General features: G+C 34.1%; 1 protein-coding gene across 1 annotated transcript in view; it reads left to right on the forward strand.

Moving 5' to 3' along the window:
• Positions 1–1,729: 1,729 nt before the first annotated feature.
• The window catches only part of HELRODRAFT_130473 (hypothetical protein), a gene marked incomplete at both ends in the record, with an annotated part of 10,696 nt that continues 1,652 nt past the window's right edge, over positions 1,730–10,773 (forward strand). Inside the window, 7 exons of the mRNA XM_009033276.1 lie at positions 1,730–1,789; positions 2,163–2,213; positions 3,605–3,655; positions 3,830–3,861; positions 4,860–5,016; positions 5,471–5,579; positions 7,090–7,133. Of these exons, the coding sequence (XP_009031524.1) occupies positions 1,730–1,789; positions 2,163–2,213; positions 3,605–3,655; positions 3,830–3,861; positions 4,860–5,016; positions 5,471–5,579; positions 7,090–7,133 (504 nt within the window). The remainder of the gene's footprint in view (positions 1,790–2,162; positions 2,214–3,604; positions 3,656–3,829; positions 3,862–4,859; positions 5,017–5,470; positions 5,580–7,089; positions 7,134–10,773) is intronic.

Consider the following 10,773-nt stretch of genomic DNA (forward strand, 5'->3'; position numbering starts at 1 on the left):
GACTGTAGCAGCAACAGTAGCAGCAAAACCACCTCGACAACAACAACAACATGTACAACAGCACTTCTATCAATTCGTACAGCAGGATAAGAAACAACAACATCTTAGTTGTCCTCTTTCCATAACGCACAATTGCCATAGATCACGTCATCCTACAACTTACACGTAAACGCTCACACACGCACATTAAAACGCACATACACACACACACACATCCATTTTCACTCTCTCTCTCATTTTCTCTCTCTCTCACACAAAGATACACGTACATACACATGCACGTACACACAAGCACACACCTATGAATACTCATACGATTACAAAAACGCACATAATACACACATATACAGTTTTTTTTTATATAAACAGATTCACGTGCAAATATAAATGGCACACACACATACGCTTAAATACATGTACACACCAATATGCACGAACATTGGATGGCAAGTCTGACCTTTTAATATTCTACTTAAAAAAATTGATTACTTTTACTTCTCTCAGAAAAATTTTGAAGCGAAATTTTGAAATAAAAAATTTGTTTCAAATAAAAGAAATTTGGTTCGTTGTAGCAATGACATAGTTAGAAAATTTTGTTATCAGTAATGATTACGACACCTGCATTTAGATAAAATACATACACGTACACACACATATCTACACGCACACACTTATCCACACGTACAAACAAGTATTATAGTCATATTAAAAACAATGAAGAGACGACGATAGGAAACTGTTAATGGCTATATATAGTAATGATAAAGATGACGATGATGATGAAGATGATGACGATGATGATGAAGATGATGACGATGATGATGAAGATGATGACGATGATGATGAAGATGATGATGATGAGGACTTAAAAAAACAATCACGAAAACTCAGATGAAAAGAGTGACAACAAGCCAACCAATAAAATGTGTGATTAACTGCTTTTGACGTCAATTACGCCAGTGACGTAACGCTGGTCGTGGGTTTATTGGAAAAGTTGGACACACACACACTCACTCACACACACACTCACTCACACACACACACTCACTCACACACTCACTCACACACAACACACATACACTCACACACACACCACACACTACACACACACACACATTCACACACACACGCAATTTTTTTTAATTCGTTATGTTTTTCATTTCATAATAATGTTTAAGTTAGAATAACGAATAATTTTTAAAAAGAAAAGCATAATTGCAAAAATAACAAAGTCGATATGAAGAAAAAAATTTGAAATAAATTTTGATAAAATAATTTTATAATAAAATAATAGTAAATAATAAAAATACTAAAAATAAGCGAGAAACCGGAAGAAGTGATGTCCAATCTTCGCACCAACATCACATCCGGTGTGAATTATTTGAAGCGGAGATTCAGTTCGGATGATTTATACAACGAAACAACAACACCACCACCAACAACAACAACAGCAACAACTCACCAGAACAGCATCATCAACAACAACAACGGTTTCAACATCGTCAACATCAACAGCATCAACAACAGCCCAATTTCATTTTCGTCCATTCGGTCAAAATTTTCACTTCCGTCATCTTCCAACTTTCCCTCGCTAACGAGCGTCCAAGAGAGGACGAAGGAAATTTGGTCGCAGGCCACTAATGTAGTTAGCGGTGGTAGTAACGTCGGTGGTGGTAGTAGAGGCGGTAGTAGAAGTAGCAGCGGCGTTTGCATCGACGATTCTTATTACGATAAAGACAACTATAAGTGCGTTCTTGTTATAGACGACCGCCACACAGACTGGTTTGTTGTTTGTTTGTTGTTAGTTTGTTTTGTTTGTTGTTGTTGTTGTTATATGTTTTCATCTAACCATCAAGAGATAAGTAGCGTTTCTAGGAAATTTAATGCAAAAAGTTTATCGATTTTTGAAAAAATTCTTTTGCCGGTTGATCGTCTTCTCGTTTTCAAAAAATAAAAAAAATTTTGATGGAATTTTTCTTGTAGGATGTGTAGGATATTTTTTTTATTTTCTTCATTTTAAATAAAAATAATTTTCACATTTTCAAAACTTGAAACCAAATATATAACAATTTTTGTAGCACGAAAAAACACTGAAACTTGCCACATATAAGCTAAATTATGAAAAACAAACCTCAATGACAACCAACCGTAACAGGCGAAAGTACTTCAGAAAACTGAAAGTATTTGGCAGGATGGACATCAGAGTTGAACAAGTAGGTGTTGATCTATATAAGTCTGTATTTGATCTAGTTTTTTTTTAATAAAAAATACCCTAATTATTTATCTCAAAAGCCTAAGAGCTTTCGTTACTATTTACCAAAAATGAGAAACAATATTGTACTTCACTATTATATTGTTCTGTTTTTTATTATTGTGTATAGTATTGTTGTTTTGTATTGTATGTATGACCGGTCGGCTTCTAAGGTTTTTTGGCACGTGGGTCTCTCTCTCTACCCTTCAAGTAGTTGAAAAATTTAATTAAAAAATACATTAAAGCTATGAAAAAAATCAGTTACAAATTTTAAAATGTGACCATAATGAGTTAACATTCGTTACCGCAAAGATGATTAAATCACCTCACCAAACACAAGCATCCAGCCATCGGAGTACAAAAATATATCCTCGTGCAATCTTCTCTTTTTGCCATCATAACAATTGGCCCCCGTTCATTGGGAGTATTTTCAGCTGCGTCAACAACAAAATTATTTTCTTCATTTTGGAGGAAAGTTTCAACTCTGTACTCACCTGTTATATAATTAATTGGTTTGTGATGACAGTTTCCTAATTATTTTAATTATTTACATAAAAAATTTTATTCTGAAGCAGGTTCAAACGCCATGTGACACTCATCTCATGATAAGAAGAGTCGGCAAAATGGCAGTTTTTGTATTTAAAATTGTGTGCGTTATATAAATGACGGAATACTGATATTATTGCTAAAAAGAAATAAACAGCCTGCAAACATCAACAAAGCCAAAACTTCAACAAAGACAGATGATCCAAGCAACATTTTTTTTGTTGAATACTTCTTTATCTGAGCTTCACTTTCTTTTCGAATGTTAAACTGCCGTGTGTTGTCTGTACTATTTTGTAAAATTTTTTAATTACGCGCGCGCGCACACACACGCACGCACACACATACATAAATACACACGCACACACACATACATACATACATACATGTATCGGTTGCATGCAAACAATCATCGACAAATTATGATCGGTTAAATTAGCTGTCATCGAGACATTAATTTATATTCGAAAGAAAAAGGAGACTTTCAACCCATTTTTCAAATTCAAAATTTAAACAATTTAAACACAAACATACACACATGTACACAAACATACATACATACATACATACATACATACGCATACAAACAAACACATAGGCAAGCAAACATACATACAAACACATACAAGCAAACAAACGATACGAACGATTATATTATTAGTATTTGAATCGAAAAAATATTCCCAATGCTTTGTAGAATAATTATTAATTTTATTATTATTATTATAATCCTTATTATTTATAAAAAAAATAATATTTTATCATTCAATTTTCTCTCATTTCATGACTCATGCAACGACTCGGCTCTAGGCAGAATTCAGGGAACTGAACCTGACGTCATTCGCTGGCGAAGGGATGGTCGTGGAAATCAAAGAAAATCAACACACACCTCCCAAACAACAACATCAGCAGCAGCAACAACAACAACAACATCAACAACAACAACAACAAAGTAACAAAGGACCAACTATTCCGTGAGTAAGCACCCGTACGTTTCTCGTTAATTTAAATGAATCACCTCCCGACTGATTTTAGGTTCACTACCGAACGATTCATTCATCATTCATGTTTATTATTATTATTATTATTATTATTATATATGTGTTTTAAGTTCTTCGACAATTCATTTGTTTGCCAACCTTATCTTTCTTCTAAATTAAATTTGAATTCCAAATCGTTACACTAATTCAATTTATTGATTGAGCGTTCATTAAATTGATTGGCGTTTGTGAGCACGGAACACATCTTAATAATAAAATTTATGCTATTTTATATTTCCAGCTTCAACATGTATAAGGCTTTTATATACGTGCTCACACAGATACACACGCATATACACACACACAAACACACATACACACATACACATACACACACACACACATATGTGCACAAAATACGAGTGATGTACACACAGATCCTAATTTATAGACTCCGAGAGTACACAATAGATCTCAAAATTGGCATTGTTTGCCTTTATTGAAACTAATCATCTACTCCATTAGTAAGGTCAAATCCCTAGTGATTATCACATTTGTCATCACTCTCGTGAGTGAGTGAGTGAGTGAGGAGTGAGTGAGTGAGTGAGTGAGTGAGTGAGTGAGGAGTGAGTGAGGAGTGAGTGAGTGAGTGAGTGAGTGAGTGAGTGAGTGAGTGAGTGAGTGAGTGAGTGAGTGAGTGAGTGAGTGAGTGAGTGAGTGAGTGAGTGAGTGAGTGAGTGAGTGAGTGAGTGAGTGAGTGAGTGAGTGAGTGAGTGAGTGAGTGAGTGAGTGAGTGAGTGAGTGAGTGAGTGAGTGAGTGAGTGAGTGAGTGAGTGAGTGAGTGAGTGAGTGAGTGAGTGAGTGAGTGAGTGAGTGAGTGAGTGAGTGAGTGAGTGAGTGAGTGAGTGAGTGAGTGAGTGAGTGAGTGAGTGAGTGAGTGAGTGAGTGAGTGAGTGAATAGTGTGGTAATACTTGTGTTGCAAGTTTGGGTAATGTCATTAATGCCATCCTCTACATCGCAATCATCTTTTTCATCTTCATCATTCTTAATCATTCACTCATCATCTCCTCAACTTCATCATCAGATCCAGACTGTTCCAACCGGATATAATCCTGGTGAGACAGCATGCACGGAACGCCACGGAGAACTGGAGTCAACTGTTGATAGGATTGATGCATGGAGGCGTGCCATCTGTCAATCAATTGCACTCTCTCTATAATTTCATGGATAAACCATGGGTGGTCTGTAATTTTTTTCTATTTTGTGTATTTTTTTGGTATTTTTTTAATTTAGTTTGTATTTTTTATAGGTATAATCAACAAAAAAGGCACATAGCGTTATATAAAAACACACGAGCCAACGCATCAACTGCATGTGAGAGATAGGTTGGAGTCTTCTTGCGTTCGAATCCGGTTACTGTAACAGCTGTTCCAGATGGGTTACAGTACATATGGTGTTTATGGGTATTAGCTTTTGTCAATTTTATCAGTTTTGAGATGTTTTCAACGTTTCTTACATCGTTATGTATTTTTAAGGTGAATAAAAAATAGTTTTTTGAGATATTATAGTTTATAAAACTAACATTGAAAGAAATTAATTATAGAAGCAAATAATTTTTATTGAAGTAATTAAACAAAATATAAAAAATAATTGAAATCTAATAAGTTTATTTTTTTTTAATTCTGGCTCCGTTAGTTCTCAAACCTGGTACGTCTGCGTAACAAACTTGGGCGCGATAAGTTTCCGCTCATCGAGCAAACATTTTATCCAAACCATAAGGAGATGATGAGCAACTTGTGGGTGAGTTTTTGAATAGATGGATGGATAGGTGGATGGCTTGATAGATAGATGGATGGATGAATAGATGGATGAATATTAGTTGGTTGGATGTATGGATGAATGAAACATAGGTTAATGAATCAATGAATGAATGTATAGATGAAAATATAAATGTATCAGTTAATGAATGCATCATTGTGTTAGCCGGCTTTCTAACCAAAATTGCACTAATCCTTACTGAACAACCAATGGTGCAAAAACTTATAGCGAAAGACAAATTGATGACTGATGACTGAGAGCACCGAAAAAAAATTAATCAAACGACAAATGAAACTTCATAATTTTTAGATGAAAATTATTTTGGATCAAATGTTCATGAAGATATTCAATCATTTGTGTATCTATTTATCTACTCATTTATTCACCCATTCAACCATCCATTCATCTATCCACCCATTCATCTCATCTTATCCAACAATAATAATATTTACGATTATATTACAAAAATTATTTGTAATATTATGATGAAATGGAAGTTGAATAAAATTTTCTAATAAACAAATGAATGGAAAGCATAGTACTCTGGCAAAAACATTGATTCGGGAATGCTTGTAAATAATAAATTAAATTTCAGTGCAGAGAGAGAGAAAGGGAGAGCGATAAAAAGAAAAAAAAGAAAGAAAGAGAAGGAAGAGGAAGAAAAAATTAAAATAAACTGAGACCAAAACATTAGATTGAAAAGTATTGTCATGATGTTTACCATTAAGCTGCTCTTGTGCACGTTTGCGAGTTTATGTGTGAGTGTGTGTGTCTGTTTTTGTGTGTATGTGTGTGTGTGCGTTTGTGCGTGTGCGTACGTGCGTTTATGTATGCCTGTACGTGATGGTACTCTTAATTTGCACGAAAAATAGCTTCTCCCTTTGTGCTTACTTTGAAAAGATGAACGACGTACATAAAATTCTTTCAAGGAATCATGCAAATGCATGCATCTATTCCAGTCATTCTCATTTTTGGCCCATGTTTACATTTTAAAATGCTAACAACTATATTCAATAATAAATAAATGTTAAATAGATAACTGGATAAATAAATAAATAAGTGAATAAATAAAAAATAAATAATTATATCATCTTATATCAAATAGTTAAAATCTCTTTTTCAGCAATTCAATTAACACAGCTATGAAAGACGTATCCATTTAAATTCGTCCAAAATGATTTTAGCACCTCTCGGGTTAGATTAATTAACATAAAATATTCAGGCAGTTCATCATAATCTTGCATTATGTTGCGCACGCACACACGTACACACACACTCGTAAACACACACACACGTACATAGATTCATACATATACTCAGTCGCGCAATAAATCACACAAGCATATATACACACGTAGAAATACACATACACATTCATACACACGTATGCCTGTATATACATACATATGTATATACAGGCATACACAAACATACACACACACACATGCATACAAAATATTCATATCAGGGTGCAATCATATTAATAGAGATATAAGTAGTTGCTAGGCAAATAAACCAACCAACTAGCAAACACTCATCCGTTTAGACACATCCTCAAGTGAGTAAGAGAGTGAGTGAATATGAGAGTGAGTGAGAAAGCGAATGAGTGGATATATATTAAAATAGAAGGATGGATACATACCCAGAAGTCTATGATAATATGCCGATGTTTACCGTTATGTCATTATAACATGTATGTGTGTGTGTATCTATTTGTTGATATGTCTGTGTGTGTGTGTGCGTGCATGCGTGTGTGTGCGTGTGTGTGTAAGGATAGTTGCGTATGTAACTGCAAAATATTGTTTAATTCTTTTATTTGTTCATCCTTTCATTCATTGGTTTCATAGTTGTTTGTCTATTTTTGCTTCGTTTTACGGTTCGTTCAAACAATCATTTTTTTGGCATTCCTTCGTTATTCCCACAGTGAAACGATGCTTTGAACACACGCTTCCATCTATAAATGTTTGCCTGTACATGTGCGTGCGTGTGCGTGTGTGTGTTTACGTGTACGTCCGTGTGTGTGGAGGTGTGGGGGTGTGTGCGTGCGTGTATGCATGTAATTATAATTTGCCTTGGAAAAATTGCAGTGTTAGAAGCGCTATCGATTTGGTACTTGTACGGCCGAAATTAAAAGGAATGGAAAGAGAAGCTGTTTGATGGATGTGGATGCTTGAGTGAATGAGTGAGTGAATGAATGAATGAATGAATGAATGAATGAACGAACGAACGAACGAATGAATGAATGAATGAATGAAGTGAATGAATAAATATCAAAAAACATAAAAATCAATAAATAACATTTGTCTAAATTAAAATTAATTACAGTTAAAAATAACAGAAAAACCTTAATAGCAGTAAAGATGATTTATATGATGCGAAACCATAGTAACGAACGTTTTGACCTTTTGAACTTTCAACATGCTCTGACGTCACTACGGACAGATTGATACCTGCGTATTTTTAATGAACGAAATCCACAAAAAATACCTCACAAAGTCATACCGCACGTGCAAATGCAGACTGTTTTGTACGTATTTCATCATCAACAATGAACATTTTTAATAGTCTGTCTTTTTATTTTGTCATATAACCAAAATACTTAACATGATCAGGCATCATCACACATCTGCAATTGTGATACTGAAGGCTAACTTTGCAGTTGAAGCCGGTTGTCCTTAGCTGCCAGTTTGAACGGCACTTCTACAATTTGAGCTCGTACGTTATTATAGTACATTATATTGAGAGACACACGTTGAAAAACATTTGTGCAGCTAAATTGTAATAAAAAGTTCATTAATAAATTTTTTTAACGAATAAAAATGAATTCTTAATTAAAATCGTAAACTTTAAATTCCTTAAATAAAATTAAAAACAATTTCAATAAATTGTTGAAACATTCTCTTGTTTTTAAATAAACATCCTGTAAGCTTTCATTTGAAAAAGGCCATCATCATCATCGTCGTCACCGTTGTAGTCATAATCACAATCATAATCGTACTCACCATCATCTGTGCTGACGTCATCATCATCATCATCATCATTATCACCTCCAGTAACATCATGATTGTAATGTATTGTACTGTATTGTATTGTCTAACTTTACAGTGTTGTATTGTATCTTTCTGTATTATATCACATAGAGTGTTATTGTGTTGTATTGTATCTTAATGCGATTTTATTGCATAGAGTTGTATTGTAGTATGTATGTGCGCGTGTGTGTGCGTGTGTGTGTGTGTGGTGGGATATGAATAATTTGATAGCGGCCTCTTATGAGAATACTTTTCTTGGAGGGCTTCTTGAATTGCGATGGATTGACAAAGATTCTCAGTAATGTAGGTGCATTTTTTGTATCCATGCAATGCACGTTCTTGGGTGCATTCTAGTTTTTTTCTGGGATGAATTGGGATGAATTAAGGATAAATTTTGGATGAATTTGACATGAGTTTTGGTGAAATTGGAGTGCTTTTGGTATGATTTTGGATGTAAATAAACTGAATTTGAATATAAAAAAAATCATTTTAAAGAAACTCATAAACCTTACGACATGTACTTGAAATCATCTTGGAAAGAAAAAATATTAAAATGCTCATGTTCATCATTCTTCTGATTTTTGATGTTTTTGTGTTTTTTTTTCTACAATTTCGAAAAAATTGTTCAGCCAAACTTGAAAATTCTTCCATGCGTCGTTTCGAATAAAAAAAATTTCATTTTAAAACGATGGTGCGTAACATCGAGGCGTTCAAGCTTATGAAATTAAATAATATAATTACATTTCATAATAAATATAAATAATTATGAAAACGTAAAATAAATTATTAAATAAATTATATATTTTTATAAATTATAAATAATATGATAAAATGTGGTGATTCGATAGATGTAACGTAAAAATAAAGGATTGTTCGCATAATTTATCGGTTCATGTGCGTGTATGTGTGCGTGTATGTATCTGTACATGAATGTACCCGTGTATCTATGTCTGAGTGTGTGTAATGTAAATGGGTGTGTTTCCAGGTGTGTATATATGAATGTGTGTGTGTTTGTGTGTGTGTGTGGCAACCGTGTGTGTGTGTGTGTGGCAACCGTGTGTGTGTGTGTTTATGTGTGTGTGTGTGGCAACTGTGAGTGTGCGTATGTGTGGCAATCAGCAACCATCGACACAACATACTCGAGAAATATTTTAAGATATATTGACCATATGCAGAGAAATCGCAATAATATTCTTTTCAATTTCCGGATTCTTTCATTGGTTTCTGTCTTTCGTTATTTATACACACACACAAAATACACACACACACAATACACATAAACACACACAAACACATATAAGCACACACACACACACATACACAATACACATAAACACACACGCACACACACATACATAAATACATACAAACAAACATATTGCTTGCTATCATTAAGTGTTTAAGAGTTTCTATTTAATTTTTTGACCCAAAAAAACTTGGTATTTCTTGGTATTTCCGCATTTCTGCTGTGTATTTTTGCTGACACTTTAATGTTAGCAATTGTATTTTTTTAAATACTTTCTTTTCTATTTGCCTCCATTCGTTTGTTTAATTGTCATGATGATGAGGATGTGTAGAAAATGAGATGTTGATGTCATGATGTTAGGATATCATGACGTCGTGATGTCATAATGTTATGATATCGTGACGTCATAATGTTGGGATATCATGATATCGTAATGTCATAATGTTAGGATACCGTGATGTCGTGATGTGATATCATAATGTCTTGATGTCACGACGCCATGATATGATAATGTGACAAGGTCGTGAGGTGATGATGTCATAATGTGATGTGATGATGTCATAATTTCATGACGTCATAATGTCACGGAGTGCTGGAAGTATGTACTGCCTTTTTTTTCTCATGCACTTAAAATTTCTTCCGCTGCACATTAATCTACTACTGCTGACTCTCAATTAGTTTTCAGTTCTAAAGTTAGTAGAATAATAACAACATGTATGTGTTTGTTTGTTCGTTTGTGTGTGTGTGTGTGTGTGTGTGTGGTGTGTGTGTGTGTGTGTGGCGTGTGTGAATGAACAAACGAACCGAACGAACGAACGAACGAATGAACAAATGAATGAACGTTTGAATGGATAAAAAATAATTCAATAACACCTTCTCCATTAAAAATCCCAACAACGTTCAGC

The sequence above is a fragment of the Helobdella robusta genome, assembly GCF_000326865.2.
Source record: "Helobdella robusta unplaced genomic scaffold HELROscaffold_9, whole genome shotgun sequence".
Lineage (NCBI taxonomy): Eukaryota > Metazoa > Annelida > Clitellata > Rhynchobdellida > Glossiphoniidae > Helobdella > Helobdella robusta.